The sequence below is a fragment of the Galeopterus variegatus genome, unplaced genomic scaffold (assembly GCF_000696425.1).
Source record: "Galeopterus variegatus unplaced genomic scaffold, G_variegatus-3.0.2 Scaffold1498, whole genome shotgun sequence".
Taxonomy (NCBI): Eukaryota; Metazoa; Chordata; class Mammalia; order Dermoptera; family Cynocephalidae; genus Galeopterus; species Galeopterus variegatus.
This window is the reverse complement of record NW_007727609.1, coordinates 339,626-356,368: the sequence shown is the minus strand read 5'-3', so window position 1 is coordinate 356,368 and position 16,743 is coordinate 339,626. Positions and strand designations below refer to the sequence as shown.

General features: G+C 52.6%; 1 protein-coding gene across 1 annotated transcript in view; it reads left to right on the top strand.

Annotated features, from left to right (window-relative positions):
• The first annotated feature begins 773 nt into the window (after nt 1-773).
• Nucleotides 774-16,743, top strand: part of PIK3C2B (phosphatidylinositol-4-phosphate 3-kinase, catalytic subunit type 2 beta) — a 42,643-nt gene continuing 26,673 nt past the window's right edge. The window contains exons 1-11 of the mRNA XM_008577361.1: nt 774-1,734; nt 5,497-5,597; nt 6,191-6,345; nt 6,687-6,807; nt 9,724-9,835; nt 10,007-10,086; nt 10,454-10,517; nt 11,974-12,120; nt 12,790-12,823; nt 13,718-13,913; nt 15,218-15,340. Coding sequence (XP_008575583.1) covers nt 802-1,734; nt 5,497-5,597; nt 6,191-6,345; nt 6,687-6,807; nt 9,724-9,835; nt 10,007-10,086; nt 10,454-10,517; nt 11,974-12,120; nt 12,790-12,823; nt 13,718-13,913; nt 15,218-15,340 — 2,066 coding nt within the window. The 5' untranslated portion in view covers nt 774-801. The remainder of the gene's footprint in view (nt 1,735-5,496; nt 5,598-6,190; nt 6,346-6,686; nt 6,808-9,723; nt 9,836-10,006; nt 10,087-10,453; nt 10,518-11,973; nt 12,121-12,789; nt 12,824-13,717; nt 13,914-15,217; nt 15,341-16,743) is intronic.

The following is a 16,743-nucleotide window of genomic DNA, read 5'->3' as shown; positions in this document are numbered from 1 at the left end:
TTCACCTGTTAATGGACATTTGGGTTGTTTCCAGTTTTTGGATATTACAAATAAGGTGCTATGAATATTCATGTTCAAGTCTTTGTGTGGACATGTGCTTTCGTTTTTCTTGGACAAATAGGAGTGGAATAGTTGAGTCAGGTGGTAGGTGTATGTTTACTTTTTTACAAAGCTGCCTGTATTCGAAAGTGGTTGTACCATTTTGCATTCTCCGCCAGCGATGTATAAGCGCTGTCCTCTTTAAACTGACCAAAAAGCCCTTTTTTTCCATGCTTTCCTCTTGGCTAATGGAATACGCCTCTCTCTGTCCTCAGGGCACATATGAGACAGGTGAGGACAGTTAAGGACCAGAGCTGGAGACACATATAGATGAGTAGATGGGTGGATGAATGTAATACTTGCAGATAGATTCCTCTTGGCTAATGGAATACGCCTCTCTCTGTCCTCAGGGCACATATGAGACAGGTGAGGATAGTAGTTAAGGACCAGAGCTGGAGACACATATAGATGAGTAGATGGGTGGATGAATGTAATACTTGCAGATAGATAGTTGTCTTGCCAGCTCTTTTTTTTTTTCTTCATCTTTCTGTTTCTTTTTATCTGTCATAGGCACCGAAGAAACAGGCACTGGCCAGATTACATCACCTACATCAGATTATTAATAAATCTCTCTTTGTCACTGAATGATTGATATTTTTGTCCCTTGCCTGCAGGTGCCCAGACACAATGTCACAACCCTCGAGATCCAACACTGGCAGGAAGTAGGAGACTTCCTTGTCTCCTCTGACTCTCATACTCACCATGTCTTCGACTCAGGGCAATGGGCAACACTGGAAGTCCCTGGAGTCAGTGGGCATTAGCCGCAAAGAGCTGGCAATGGCCGAAGCCCTGCAGATGGAGTACGATGCTCTGTCCCGGCTCCGGCATGACAAGAAGGAGAGCAGAGCCAAGCAGAACACAGACCCCTCTCTCATCCACTGGGATGAGCCTGTCTTAGACTTCTACAGCAAGCCGGCAGGAAGGCAGCGCGACCTCAAGCTCTTACGCGGTCTCTCTGGCTCCGATCCTACCCTCAATTACAACTCGCTCTCCCCGCAGGAAGGGCTGCCCAGCCACTCTACCTCCCAGAGTCCCCAGCCTGGCCCTGATGCCTGGCCCAAAGGCTCCCTGTCTGGAGACTATCTCTACATTTTTGATGGCTCAGATGGGGGGCTGTCTTTGTCCCCAGCACCAGGGGACATAGACGGTTCTTGCAAGAAACTGTCACCACCTCCTCTGCCTCCCCGAGTCTCTATCTGGGACACACCTCCCCTGCCTCCCAGAAAGGGGTCCTCCTCATCCTCCAAGATCTCCCAGCCAAATGACATCAACACTTTTTCTTTGGTCGAACAACCACTAGGCAAACTGCTAGGGCCTCAGATCCTAGAAGAGGAAGAGTTGCCAGGAGGTGGGGGTCAGGGGCACCTCCTGGGCTCTGTGGACTACGATGGTATCAATGATGCAATCACAAGGCTCAACTTGAAGTCAACTTATGATGCAGAGATGTTGCAGGACGCCACCAGAGGCTGGAAGGAGGGCCGAGGGCCCCTAGACTTCAGCAAAGATACCTCTGGAAAACCTGTGGCCCGGAGCAAGACCATGCCCCCTCAGGTGCCCCCCCGTACCTATGCCTCCCGCTATGCCAACCGAAAAAACGTGATGCCTGGCAAGAACCACCGGATGTCTGCTGCTCCGGTGAGGACCTTATTGTGTTTCTTCTGTCCCACTTTCCCCATGTCATTCAGAAACAAGGACTAGACCCTCTTCCTTATTTGCATTCCAATCCAAATCTGCCAAGTGTCCAGCCATTAGTCTTCTCCATCCCTCTGCTTCTGCCATTGGGACCCTGGGCCCTGGTGGGGGAGAGGTCCAAGGCAGTCTTAATTGGAGGGGGCAGGAGGGTATGGGGAGGGAGGGTCATCAGTAGAGGTATGGCTCCTTTTCAGGTCCAAGTTTCATGTATCTTGGCCAAAATGGCCTGACTGGGGGCAGGCGTTTTGGAATCCTGGTTCCTAGTGTGTGCCCACTTCGTAATGTAAAGACTGAATTAGGAGTGAGGGAATTCATTATTGACTGTGGCTGAATGGCTCCGTGCACTTGAGCAAGTTGCTTCCGCTTTCTGAGGCCCTGCTCTGCCAAAAACGCTGCATGGTGATGAAGATCATTCATAAGATCACCCGCTTGTTTAGTGCTCACTGAATACCAGACTCTGGTCCAGATCTCCACAACAACCCTGCCTGATAGTCCAAAGCCACACAGCAAGAAACGACAGAGCTAGCGTTCAGCCCTGGTGTCTCTCGTTCCAGAGGCCCCTCTCTCTCCCTCGCCTGTTCTCTCTCTCCCCCTCCCTGTCTCTGTCTCTCTGTTTTTTGTTGTGGTAAAATCTATATAACGTAAAATTTACCATCTTAACCTTTTATTAGTGTATAGTTCAGTGACATTAAGTACATTCACACTGTGGTGCAGCCTTCACAGCTGTGCATCTCCACCCACTCTCTTTTTGCGATGAAAATATTTAGAAAAAATATGTAGTATGACAATAACAACTTTACCTTTATCAGTGCATAGCGTGAAATAGCCAAGTGTCTACATTGGAGTCCTGGGTGGATTCTAGGGCAGCTTTGACCTTTTTTCTGATTTAGAGGAGTGTCAGCAGCATCTCCATGGGGGCGGGGGGGGGGATCTGCAGGTCACTTTGTATTTCACCCTTGACCCCTGGAAACCCTGGCCGCAAGCAGTCAAGAGTCACCCGTGGCTGGTGACTTCCGAGCAGCCTTGTGTTCCATCTCCTTCCATCTCTGCTTCCTCCTTGTCCATTGTCTAAGGGACACTGGGACTTTCCCGCCGTGAGTCCAGCCTTTGGGATCCTTCCCAACTCTAAAGAGCTATGCAGTCATTCCTTCCTCTGCTTCTGCTAAGAGAGTCCCCCCAGAAGCAGAATCAGCTCCTGGGCTAAGCCATAGCCCTAGAGCGGGGGGGGGGGGGGGGGGATCTGCAGGTCACTTTGTATTTCACCCTTGACCCCTGGAAACCCTGGCCGCAAGCAGTCAAGAGTCACCCGTGGCTGGTGACTTCCGAGCAGCCTTGTGTTCCATCTCCTTCCATCTCTGCTTCCTCCTTGTCCATTGTCTAAGGGACACTGGGACTTTCCCGCCGTGAGTCCAGCCTTTGGGATCCTTCCCAACTCTAAAGAGCTATGCAGTCATTCCTTCCTCTGCTTCTGCTAAGAGAGTCCCCCCAGAAGCAGAATCAGCTCCTGGGCTAAGCCATAGCCCTAGAGCTGAGGGCTTTTTAAAGGCCCTGCTCTGAGAGGTGGGGCTGCTCCTGCTATTTATAGGGACTGGGAGATTCCTGTTCCCAGCTCCAAGTTTCTCACTGAGTCAGGCCACCCTGGTAGGTGGTCACCTCTGTCGCTCCCTCTCTCTCCTGCCTCTCTCTCCCCCCTGACCCCTTCCCCATCCCCTGCATGTCATCAGGGTTCCAAGAGGGAGCTCGGTCTAGAGTCTCCTTGAAGAAGTGAGGGCAAAGCTAAGAACTCCTGCCAGTTCTTAGGGGGGAAATGCGGCCTTGGTCTCCCCCACCTCAGCTTGGTGCACGGGCCCAGCCTACTGGGAGGGGGGACCCCTTGGGCTCTCGGCCTATACCACCACCCCGCCTTCGCCGGGCTTCCAGCCGGAGGGACCCTCCTTATACCAGGCCTGCGGAGCCAGCTCTGGAAATGGCTGGCTCCAAATGCCAGCCTGGTACCCCCGCTGCCAGCCTCTGCCCGGCAGATTCCCCCAGCCAGCATCGGGCGATGCCACCAGGGCCTGCCAGCCGGGCAAACGTAAGTGGCTTTTGTTTTCTTATGGTGCCAGTGAGTAGTACTGAGAGGGCATGAAAATGGCCTTCAGTAGCCACTCTGTTCTCTTCCTCTCCCTCTCTCCCTCTCTCGCCTGTCCTCCCTCCCCCCCTCTTTCTCTCTCTCTCTCTCTTTTGTGGGTTAATTGCTGACAGTGGTGCTATTGTTTTGACTGGCACACAGGCATGAACTTGGCAGAACCAGGGCCTCACATGCCAACTGCCCCCACTGCTGCCCTCTGCTCTTTGTGCCCACCCCCATGCACACCCAGGGGAGCAAGGCTAATGAAAGAGTCACCCAGAGGTCTGGATATTCAAACGAGGAGCTCGGTTGCTGCCATCTGCCCCAAGGGGCAGGGAGGACCTGAGAATAGCCAGTGGGGAGGGTGACAGGTGAGGTGTTACGGTGTTCACAGGCCAAGCACTAGGCTCCCCCGGAAGCAGCTGTTGGAACTGGCTGCCTTCACCAGATGCAGGCTGGGACTCCATCCGAGTGGAAGCCTCATCCCCAGTGTGGCTGGGCAGGCCTGTCAGGCAGAACCTGTCACTACCAGCTCTCCCCCTTACTTCCTCCTCCCTAAGGCTGGGCTGCAGGCCTCATTTGAGGGCTTCATTAGAATCCCTCCTGGGTAACTGAAAGCAGCTCTGGAAGGGGAAACAGTCTGGGGCCTCATCTGAGAATCCCACCACCACACACCTGGTCTGGGAGAGGAAGTGGGGCCAAAGCAGGCTCCCTGACCTTCCAGCTGCTCAGAACCAGCAGACTCAGGAGCCAGGAGGGGCCAAGCCTTCTACCAGGTTCTCTCCTGTCCAGACTGCTGCTTTGATGCTTTCTTACTCAAATAGCATTTACTGAGAAGGCACGTGGGTCTGAGTCATCTCCTCCATCTAAGGACTCGGCCTCTCTCTGCTTTGGCTCCCTGGGGCTTGCCGTGGATGTTGAGGCTTTTGCCCAGGGACAAGCTTCCTGGGGACCATTTGGGCACCCCACCTGTCCTAGCCTCAGTGGAGGGGCTGGGAAAAAAAGCTGCTTGCTCTGCTCACCACAAGCCTCTGGGAGCATCGCCCAGAAAGCCCTCTCCACAGCTGTGGCCCAGCAGTGCCATGCACAGCCTAACCAGCTGCATTAAGCTCATCAGACTCTTTCCTCCCTAAGGGGGGTTTGGCCACGCTCTTGTCCCACCTGTCCTAGCCTCAGTGGAGGGGCTGGGAAAAAAAGCTGCTTGCTCTGCTCACCACACGCCTCTGGGAGCATCGCCCAGAAAGCCCTCTCCACAGCTGTGGCCCAGCAGTGCCATGCACAGCCTAACCAGCTGCATTAAGCTCATCAGACACTTTCCTCCCTAAGGGGGGTTTGGCCACGCTCTTGCCCGTCCCACTCAGGCTTCCATACTCAGCCAAAGCTTCAACTCCTTTTCCAACTTGGCTCTTGGTCTCCTAGGACAGCCTATAAATGTATTCCTGGATATTCCCATATTTTCTTGAGTCCTGTCCATTGACTGTTGAAGGGCTAGAAAGTCTTTACACCTAGAGTTTAAGAGTTTAGATCTGGGAGTACCTTAGGGGAGGGGATGTCATGAGAGAAAAGGTGCTGAGTCAGCTTCTCTTCTCTTAAAGGTGGGCTCCCAGCCCCACACCACCGCCAATGGCCACGAGTTGTTCGAGGTCTCAGAGGAGAGAGATGAGGAAGTTGCTGCATTTTGCCACATGCTGGAAATGTGAGAGTTTAAGAATGGGGCAGGGGATTTGGGAGGGCTGTGGAAGCTATGGAGGAGGGTTGCCCATTTCAGAACTTTCTTTAGGAAGGAAAAAGAGCCATATTAAATAAACCTCAATTCATGGCTATGGGGATGTTTTTTGAAATCTTAGATGTTTCACATTTTTAACAAAATTCATGAAACCTCCATCTTACAGCCAAATTACCCTGATCACTTTAGGCTGCGGCTTTCAGTTGCCCTTAGGAGCAAATGCAGCCCATGTGGAGATAAGAGTGTTATCTGGAACAAAGAGAGAAAGGAAATGGATTCATAAAAATTTTCCGTTAAACTTAGCATGGAAAGCTTTGTCATATAAGTATCCCTACTGCTCAGCTGTGGCAAACATTTTGCTACTGTAGCAGATGTGTCAGGAACACAGTTTCCCAGAGCTGCTTTCCCACTGCCCCTATCCTGGCCTGCAGACCTGGAGGACCTGGCTGAGTGGGGACAGGGGGGCCCTTGGGCCTCAGGGCAGGAGGGTCCCAGCAGGCCTCCTCTAGACTGCTCTCCTCTGAAGCCACAGCAAGGGTCCTTTTCATTCTCTTCCTGTACAGCCTTCGATCTGGTTCTGACATCCAAGACTACTCCCTCACTGGATATGTCTGGAGTGCTGTCACCCCAAGTCCAGAGCACCTTGGGGATGAGGTCAACCTGAAGGTGACCGTGTTGTGTGACAGCCTTCGGGAGCCACTCACTTTTACCTGCAACTGTAAGTTAGTTGGGGAGGGGGTGGGAATGGTGAGCACCCCTTGTGGTAGGTCAGGGATGACTGTGTGATGGACATAGGATGCTCTGGCCTTGATCCCAGTTCTCCTTGTGGCCCAGAAGAGGAGTAGTGGGGAGGCTCATTTGGGGAACAGGCTCTAGGGCTGGCTTTCGAGGTTCACAGTCACTTTTCCCAGTCCCAGCCTGTTTGTTTGCCTGCTTTATCTGGTTGGTGGTGGTGCTGGAGAATGCTTAATTACTTGGGGATGGGGCATCAGGGTGGGGAAGCTGAGCCCCACTGGCCCCAGCACCTACCATCATTGCCCCCCACCTCACCCCTTACAGGTTCCTCCACTGTAGACTTGCTCATCCACCAAACCCTGTGCTACACCCATGATGAACTGAGGGAAGTGGATGTGGCTGACTTTGTGCTGAAGCCCTGTGGGTTGGAGGAGTTCCTGCAGAAGTGAGTGAGCTGGTGGGGACAGGCCGGGTGGGAGGCAGCCCGTGCCTTCTGGGCAGTAAGATCATGAGGGGGCTTCATTGGGGTGGTGTTGGGCTCCAGGGCTAGCAGCTCCGCCCTAATCCCTCAGTCAGGACTCCTACTTTCTGGGCACAGTCTCAGCCACGTCGCACTTTCCCCAGGAGCTCCGTCTTCCAGCGGGGTTGGCTGGCTTCCTGAGCCAAGTCTGCTGTGGAAAGCTTGGAGCTGGGATTAGGCAAAGACGAGGTCATATCTGCTTGCAGACTTCTGCTTGTGGAGAGATGTGTGTATTTGGAGGCAGGGGCGGGGGGACTGTGTAGGGTTGTATCTCCTGCTCTAGATGATGCATGGTGTCTTTATGGCCGGGGGCTGGAGGAGGACTGGGCAGAAGTGCCCTTGTGGAACCTAGAGAACAATTACAATTACTCCCTCTGCCCTTTCCCCTGCCAGCACGCCTTTTCCCTGCTGGCCTGTGCAGCTGGTTATCCTCCTCCCAAAAGCTTGCCTCTAGCTCCTCTCCATCCATTGCCCTTTGCAGAAAGCAACCTCCCTGGAAAGTCTGATGTGGACCAGCTGAGGCCACCCCCTTTCTACTGCCCTGGTGCTCTGGAGGGCTGGGTTGGAGGGGAGACAGGGATGAGGTTTCTACCCCTCAGGCAGTACAGCTGTTTGGCAGCAGGTAGAAAGGAGATCTGTTCCCCCACCCCTCAAGCTTCAGGTTGGCCACTGCCCCCCACCTCTGGCCACATGGAGGAAGCAATTCTTGGGAGTGAGGGGAAGAGAGACCTACGTTTCACTTCTTAGGGGTGCCCAGTAAGTGCCACCACTCACTTTTTCTCTCTCTTACATCCAGGTCTAGGTGCAAGGATGCTCAGTCTATGGCTAGAGCATAGGATTGGCAGTCAGGACTGAAGGTTCCTTTTTTGGGTGATTTCTTCAACTTTAGGGATATTGTGGGACCCTTTTTGGCCTCTGCATCTTCATCTGGAAGTGGAGGGAAAGGACAGGGGCAGGGCCCTGCCTGCACAACCCCAGGAGCACCGTTCAGACATGCTCCCTGTGCCACTCGCTTTCCCCTAGAGGGATAAGGAAGGCTCTTCCTGGCAGAAAGAGCCCAGGCAGCCTGACAGTGTTAGAAGGGAGTGAGGGGCATAGTGGGTAAGTTGGAGCTCGTGGTCACACCATCATGCTGGTTTGAATTCTGGCTTGCCACTTACTAGTTGTAAAGCCTGACTCTGAATGTCTTCTGTAAAATGTGGTGAGGGTTGAATGTGAGAATGACCCAAGGAGCAATCAATAAATACTAGCAAGGAAGGACCAGCACAAAGAGAGGGCTCTTGGGGCTCTGGATTGGACAGATACTGCCATTTCCCTGCAGCACCTCTAATCCCGGGCCCCCCAAGTCTAGAGGTAGTGGGGGCTATCAGGTTCTGCCTTCCTGCCAAGACCCAGGTGGAGTGTTCCCAGTGACGTGGAACAGGGTCAGTGGTCCTTGGGTCACACCCCACCCCCACTGAATACACACAGAGGAAGCCTTCAGAGAAGATTAAGGAAACCCCCAGGGGACCTGGTCCAGGAGCCCCCTCCCATTCAACAGAAAAGCAGCAGTGCTGGTTCCTGGACCAACCCCATGCCCCCCGACACTTGGCAACTGCCCTGGGGTGGGGTGGAAAGGACCCTCAGGGATTCCAGAAAGCTGCTAGTTCCCAAGGAAGCCCTCAGGTTTCCTAGCCCTGCGTGGCAGGAGGGGCTGATACTGAGCATTGGTCCAGGATGCTGGCTGCTCTCAGATAAGAACCTTGAGACAGTCCCTGGGGAGGGCTGGGTTTCCTGCCACCTCCCCTGGCCCCACCACACTCTTCCTTCCTCCCAGACCCTCCCACCAGGCCCAGCCCTCATCCTCAGGTTTTGGCTGCACTTCAATTTTAGCAGGCTGGGGTCTCGACCAGAGGCCTGGCCCCTCAGCGTGTGGAGACCCCCTTAAGTCCTCACTGCACCTGGACCTCCCCTGGCTTCTGCACACACTCCTCCCCTCTGCACTCTCCTCTCCCCTCCATTTTTGGCCTGTATTCCCGGCTGTGCTGAGGAAGGAAGTCTCTTTCCGGCTTCTGTTACCCAGCTGCTGGGACCCAGCCCAGGCCTGCAGTGCTGGCCTGGAGGTGGCCTCACTCCGCCCCTTCTCTTGGGTTTCCTTTCTGATGCAGGTGTGATTTGGAGGAGAGAAAGAGGTGGGTCACAGGGGGACTCCCTAGGCCTCCTTCTCTGAAATGGGATGGCAGGGGGATCTCACTCACATGGGGTGGGAGTGTCTTAGGAAGTCTGTAGAGATCTGTATGGTTATTCACAATCAGGCAGGACCCATGGAGGGAGGGGACAAACAGAACTTTGATAGGGATAATAAGTCTGGAATCTGGGTGGGTTTGCTGTATTTGGCCTCAGCACCCTCCATTGGTAACCCGGGAAGTCACTCACTGAGCTCCCACCCCAGAGCCTGAGCACAGGCTGGCTCCCAGCATCCCTCCTCTCGGTTGTTGCATCTACTGAAGCCAAGAGAATGGGGTTTAAACAACTGCCCCCTGAAGTCCCTCTGTTTCCCACTCTCTAGCACTTCCACCCCTGGAGTGAACCAGTGATAACAACACAGGTCATAAATACCTGGGAGAGTCAGTATTTGCACAATATAGGTTAAGTATATTGCGTGGCTTTTGTTTAGACAGATCTCCCTTCCTTCCCCCAAGCTCTACCATGATATTTTCCAGGAGCCAAGGTAGGGGGTGCAGCATAGGTACTACCCCCTCACCTCCACCTTCTTCCTATTTCTCCCCAAGGCTAAGGTATGCATTTCCCTTCCCACTGAGTTCCCCGGATGCTAATGGTCTTGTTCCCCTACTCCACCAGCAAGCATGCCTTGGGCAGCCATGAGTACATTCAATACTGCCGCAAGTTTGATATCGACATTCGGCTACAGCTGATGGAGCAGAAGGCCGTTCGCAGTGACCTGGCCCGGACGGTTCGTGTGTGTGTGTGTGTGTGTGTGTGTGTGGAGATTGATGGTTGCACAGAAATGGGGAGGTGGAGTGGGCAGAGAGTGATTTGGAACCCATTAGGTGGGAGTGGGGTAGGAGTGCTGGGCTGAGATAAGGGCACCAGCCCTTCCCTGAATAAGGCACTTCTTACACAGGTGAATGATGACCAGAGCCCCTCCACCTTGAACTACCTCGTCCATCTGCAAGAGAGGCCAGTCAAACAGACCATCAGCAGGTGAGACTGGGTGCCATCTTGGATGTGGCACCAGGAACTGTGAGGGGATCCCAGCAGATATGCTTGGCTGCCTCCCAGCCAGGGTCGAGGGATTCTTGCAGGTGTCAGAGTCATGTCTGGGAAGATCCCCACTCCAGGCCATGTTTCATCCCCTCCTTCTATTTTGCCACCATTTTCTAGATGAGAGGTGGAGAAGTAGAAAGGACTCTCCCTCCTTTAGTCTTCATGGGACATATGGGAAGAGTGGGAGCCCCTTTAAATTACAATCTGATCTTGAGCTGAGGAGATGGAGGGAGAGAATGGGCTGCCCAAGGCACTGGGTCCTTCTGAGCTCTCCAGCGCTTTTTCCCTGCCCCCAACTCCCCAGGCAGGCCCTGAGTCTTCTGTTCGACACCTACCACAATGAAGTGGATGCCTTCCTGCTGGCTGATGTGAGTACAGATCCTGGGGGCCGATGCAGCCACCAAAGTCTCCTCCCCTCCTCTTCCTCAGTCCTCCTGTGATCAGCCAGCCTATGAGGGATCCGGACAGATGCTGGAAATCTGTCAGCAGAGCTCTTTTCATCTCCCTGCTCGTGGGCAAACTGAGACTACTGGCTGTTGGGCAGTGGCCAGTGTGTGAAAGGGTCCTGCTCCTCTGTAGAAAAGTAGGTTGGGAAACCATGCCCTGATCCTGATCTCTGGAGCAGGATGTCTCCAGAGCTAAGCGATGTGGAGTTATTGCTGCAACTGCTACGCTTGAATGTGCCCTGGAGTGTACACTGTTAGCAGTGCCAGGAACCTCTGGTCTGAGAGGTTCTGTTGTGCTGGTGTCACAGGTAGAAAACCATCAGGAGGAGGGTTGCAAATGCAGGGAGGGGCCAAAGCTTTCCCCACTTGGGACTCACTTGTAGTCTCAAGCCTGAAAATGATGAGAATAAACATTTGCCCCAAAAGTCATAAAGCTAAAGAAAATCTAACAGTGATCTTCAAAAACAAACCCTGTCTCATAGATCCATTTAATAGTTGTCATAGACTCTTCCCTTTTGGGGGGTTCAGCATTATGTCTAGTTCAACCCTCTTCCACTGCCAGAATCCCCTCTCGCAGCCCCTGCTTGAACATTTACAGTGATGATGGGGAAGTCCTCTGAATACCTGTTCTGTGCTAGTGTGGCCCTGTGGGGGTGGCTGCTGGGGGTAGAGAGGGATAAGAATCGTCTTTGCCTTTGGAAAGCTTGTGCTCTTGATAGAAAAATGGAAGAGTGACAGAGCTATTCGTAGACAGAACAGGATGGTAATAAGTTAACTGAGGGCTCCTGGAGGGTACTAGAAAGAGGGGTTGTCCAGAGAAGGCTTTGTGAGGAAGGTAGTATTTAAACTTATAACAGGGCTGGACGGGTGAGGGAATTCCAAGAGAGACTGCAGGAACCAAAGTGCAGAGGGAAGGGTATGGGTGTGGCATGTGTATGGAACTGAGATGAGATTTGTCTGGAAATTCTGTGGTGCACGTTATGAGAAATAAGTCTGGGTAGGCAAGAGGTGCCTCAATGTGGTCTCTTTGGCTTCCTTGCTATTCCCTATGGATTGATTTTCTTGAAACTGCAGGTCTCTGGGGGAGACTATGTGTTTATATAGTATCAGTGGATTGCAGCTGATGGGACACTGGGAAGAAGAGGAGATTTGGGGGGAATGGCTGAAAGAATCTGGAGTGTGGGCATGGCCCGTTTAATTAAGTGGGAGAGATTGTTTGCTGATGCCAGATATTTGAAAATAAAGCACACATTGTGCTAGTTCCTCCTGAGGATCATGAGCCCCTGCTTTTCCCGATCCATCCCTTTAAAGATTGGGGTGCTGGAGGCCGAGAGCATGAGAGCAGAGCCTGCCAGCCTCACTGTGCCACCTCCTGCAGGGGGACTTCCCACTGAAGGCTGACAGGGTGGTCCAGTCCGTCAAGGCCATCTGCAATGCCCTGGCTGCTGTGGAAACCCCTGAGATCACCAACGCTCTCAACCAGCTGCCCCCCTGCCCCTCCCGCATGCAGCCTAAAATTCAGAAGGTAAATGGGTCCAGGGGTGCTAGCTTGGGAAAGGAGGAGGGGAATATTCACAGGTAATTGAATTGCCCATTGCTAGTGTGATTAGATGTCTGCTTATTAAAGGGCTCGTCTCTCCACCGGCATCTTTTATGTTTAAGCAGTTCAACCATAAGAGTTCTTGGAGAGTGGGTGCCAACTGTGTCCCCTCTTTCTGAGGATGAGGACAGGCTAGGGTCTGCTCCCTGGGACTGACTGTCACGAGCCCAGGCTAATAAAGGCTTTATGTGCAGTCACCATGGCATGACCTGACAGATTGCATATCCATCAGGGTGCAAATCAAAACCAGGAGGAACACCTCCTTAGTGCCGGGGGCTCCGTGACTCCACAGTGGGGGCTGTGTGCTCTGCAGACGGGGCTAGCACTGTAGGCCCTGTCGTCTGCAGCAGAGTGGCCTGAGGCTTGGGATGTCTCATTTGGGTGGACACGATGATTTTTATCCTCTGTCCGCTCACTCTGTGCATCACACGGACCTGGTACAAACCATTACTCTATCCTCCCTGGGGAATCTCTGCTCCTCACGTTTCAGCCCAGTCTACTCCAGATGAGCGCAGCTATGAAAAGCGCTTCTTCCAGCTGTGATGAAAAAGGCTGTGGCCCTGAAGCTCACTCCCTCTTCTTTTTCCCCAACAGGATCCCAGCATCTTGGCTGTGAGGGAAAACCGAGGTAAGAGAGCTGCTCACCATCTTTATCCAGTAGGGGCAGCTGAAATCTGTTGTCTCCTCCCAGATTCCTTTTTCTCCCTGGCCCCCTTGATTTATGTGTCCGAGTTCGCCTGCTCTGTGTGTGTGTGTGTGTTTTCTTCTATGAGGTGTGGACACAGCTGGAGAGCACATTTCTTTCCACCAAGTGTTTTCTCATTATTTTTACTAGTCATTCCTTGCAGTGTCCCTGGGAGATGGTGATGAGGTGGTGTAAATGTGGGCGTGGCGAGGCAAAGCTAGCACTGGGGTCCAGATGGGAAAGCTCCTGCTTGGTAGGTTGTGACTCTTCTGCAGGAGCCTCACAAGCCCCATGTAGAAGGGGCCTTGGGAGAGGGTGAGAAAGAATTTTTCACTAGGATTTCTCTAGGTTTCCCCTGTTGAGCCCTTCAAGCAGAACTTTGCCCTAAAAGCCCACATTACTGGGATTCTTACAGTGATTCCCAGTCTTTTGGATTTCATGGATCAATGAAGTCTCCCAAAAAGTATTTTGGAGACCAAGATAGAATTGCCAGCTTTTCACTGTGCCAAGCAATGACTTTTTTGAAGTAACTGACAATTATTATTATTACCATCATTTCTTAAAAGAAAGGATATTTTAATGCTGAATAAGTAGTAATATATGAAAATAAGGACCACGTTTAAAGTTGAATAACTATCACTTTATGAAAAGTTCACAATATATTCATGTCTTTTTCTCATTTCACCACAGATGGGTGAACTTTGTCACAGCTGTTAGAAACTGACTGGCATTTGGGGACCACTGTCCTAGGCTATCCTGTCCTAGCTAGTGCCATTGCAACAAGATGGGACTTGCTGACACCTCACGAGTTTCCCTTCTGACCCCTTCCTTTCACAGAGAAGGTGGTGGAAGCCCTGACAGCTGCCATCTTGGACCTGGTGGAGCTGTACTGCAACACGTTCAATGCAGACTTTCAGACGGCAGTCCCTGGGAGCCGCAAGCATGATCTGGTCCAGGAGGCCTGCCATTTCACCGGGGCCCTGGCCTTCACGGTCTATGCCACCCACCGCATCCCCATCACCTGGGCCACCAGGTGAGCCCAGGGCTGAGTAGCCTCTAGGGATTGAGCTAAGTTTCATTACTGGATGTTTTCAAATCTGTGTGCGACCCCATGGTCCTAAGTCTTAGGATGAGTGGCATTCTGGTGCAATGGGGCTGCAGGGGTGAGCCAAGTGCCTAAGGCAGACCTGGGCTGGGACGTCCCAGAGGAGGAGATAGAGAGTGTCCTGCCATCCCCTCTCAGTGCTGGCTGCCTCAGCATCCCTGCCCCCTCCAGATCCAAGGGCAACTGAGGGAGATGTGGTGACAGATGGCCGTTCCCAGATAGAGTGCATGCCCCATGGCCTGAGTGGCATTCTGGTGCAATGGGGCTGCAGGGGTGAGCCAAGTGCCTAAGGCAGACCTGGGGTGGGACGTCCCAGAGGAGGAGATAGAGAGTGTCCTGCCATCCCCTCTCAGTGCTGGCTTCCTCAGCATCCCTGCCCCCTCCAGATCCAAGGGCAACTGAGGGAGATGTGGTGACAGATGGCCGTTCCCAGATAGAGTGCATGCCCCATGGCCAATGACTGCACCCCCCTGCAGATGCACAATGGGAGAGGGTGGGGAGGTGGGGGATGACCCTTTGTCTGGGGTTCCCTAGTCCTGCAGGGGTGAGCGGAGGAGACACTCATTCGGTAATCCTCTGTTCCTCTGCCTGGTCCCTAGCATCCAAGTCCTGGCGGAACAGGCACTTGGGCCTATTCCCCACCCACCCCCTCCCCTACTCCCACTCCTCCCTTCCCCTTCTCTCTTTGTTCCTCACTTAATGTATTCCTCTGGGCGACTGGCGGAGAACAAAGGAGGCAGCCTGGGAAACCGGGGCCTCCTCTGACCTCTTCTGTCAGGCACCTGTCATGAGCTACAGGGACCCCCATGTGTTGGCATTTCATGTCAGCATATGTCGTTTTCCTCCCCCACCCTCCTGGCCTGCACATGCTCGTGTATGCGCGTGCGCGCACACACACACACACACACACACACACACACATATGGGGGACACACAGACACACAGAGTCAACCCAATGGGCTGGAGCTGTTAGGAGGAGGCTGGATGGCCCGTTCCCTTTACAGAAGAAGAACCTCGGGGACAGGGATCCAGATTGAGTTGCTTCTCCCTGAGCACACTTCCTTAAATCCAAATTGTCTGTCCTGTCCCCTGACCACATGGTACAGTCCCCAGAGACTGAGCGGAGTTTTACTAGGGGAAATGGAGTCTTGCCTTAGGGAGACTCAGAGGTTTGGGTGACTGAGATCAGTTTTGGGAGCTGGGTATTCTGACCTGCTCCCCTTCTTTTGTAGCTATGAAGATTTCTACCTCTCCTGCTCCCTTAGCCACGGAGGCAAGGAGCTGTGCAGCCCCCTGCAGACCCGAAGAGCTCACTTCTCCAAGTACCTCTTCCACCTCATCATCTGGGACCAGCAGTAAGCCCTCCCCCAGCTCCAGTGTCAAGGCATTGCAGACTTGCTCATCCTTGTGAATGCCCCTGGGGTCAGATAACCAGACCTAACCAGGGGCATGCATGGGTTAAACCAGGCCCCATTGCTAAGTCTAACCAGACAAGTATTTCAACCTCTTGAGTCTCCACTTCCTTGACTCTTAAATAAGGATAAGTAGAGTTTCTACCTCTCAAGTTGTTAGGATACAATGAGAAGTATCCATAAAAGGCTCTTTGTAAACCATAAAAGACGATATAAACGTTAGCTGTTAATTTTAACAATACTTCATTGTTTTGATCTTGTCTCCCTTAAAGAGTTTTAGTCTGAGGGATTCTCATTCTCTCCCTACTTCCCAAAGTTTTCATAGAATAGGGAGAGGAGACTGTGCTTTCTGCTCTATAGATAGAGCAGGGAAGGTTGTCTCGAGGAAAGAACCCAGTGCCTGGAGCACAGACTAAGGCTCTCTTCTAGTTCTGTCTCTACTCCTACATTCTCTCTAGCCTCTCTGTGCCTGTTTCTCAAACTGAGAAATTGGGACATTTTTAACTTGGAGGCAGTTGCAGCACTGAGACGAGATAGGCAGGTTATAAATAGAAATATGAAACCATAGCACGAGATAGTCTCAATCATCATTTATTAAGAGTAATCTGGTGTCGGGAGGGTAGGTGTCAGCCGAGCAAAGCAGGAAGGAAATGGAGGCGAGAGTGCCCTGAGCAGCAGCGTTGCAGGTGTTTGCCTGCCCCGTCTGTGCAGCGCTCTGTCCTCCCTCCAGACAGTCAGTTCACTGCCCCCAGCTTCACTTCCCCTGCCTGACTTCCTCCAAATTCTCATCTGCAGAGCAGCACTGCAAACTTACGTATTTGAAGTGCAGATTAAAGAGGCTGAGAAGGGTGAAGGAGGCTGAAATAGATGGATGAAGAGAGTATGGAAATGCTGGGAGGGATGGGTCATTTTGCAGGTGGACAACTGTGGAGACAGGCCCTTTCTCCTGTCTTTCACACTTAGGTAATTCTTAGAGCAAGAAAGGTGTACATGAAGGGCCTTAAGCAAACCACCACCAGGCCAGCAGAAACTCCCTGGAGGCAGAGGATAACTGCATTAAATGGCCCCTGAGTTTCACCGTCCCCTTGGGATTCTCTGGCCTCAGTTACTCTTGCTGTCAAAGCAACGGGGTACTATGCAGTGTTCTGGACCAGAAGGACCCCCCTAAATCAGCTTTCGATCCTTTTCCCATACAGTATCAGAGGTATAGAAGCAGCCTACCCATTGGGTCTCATTGTGCTCTCTGTCTGAGGTCTCTACCTTCAATCCCAAAGGGCTGATTCCATGCCTAGAGCCTTGTGGAGGGCATCATCTCCGCACTGCCCATCCAAGTGCCCTTCAGTGTC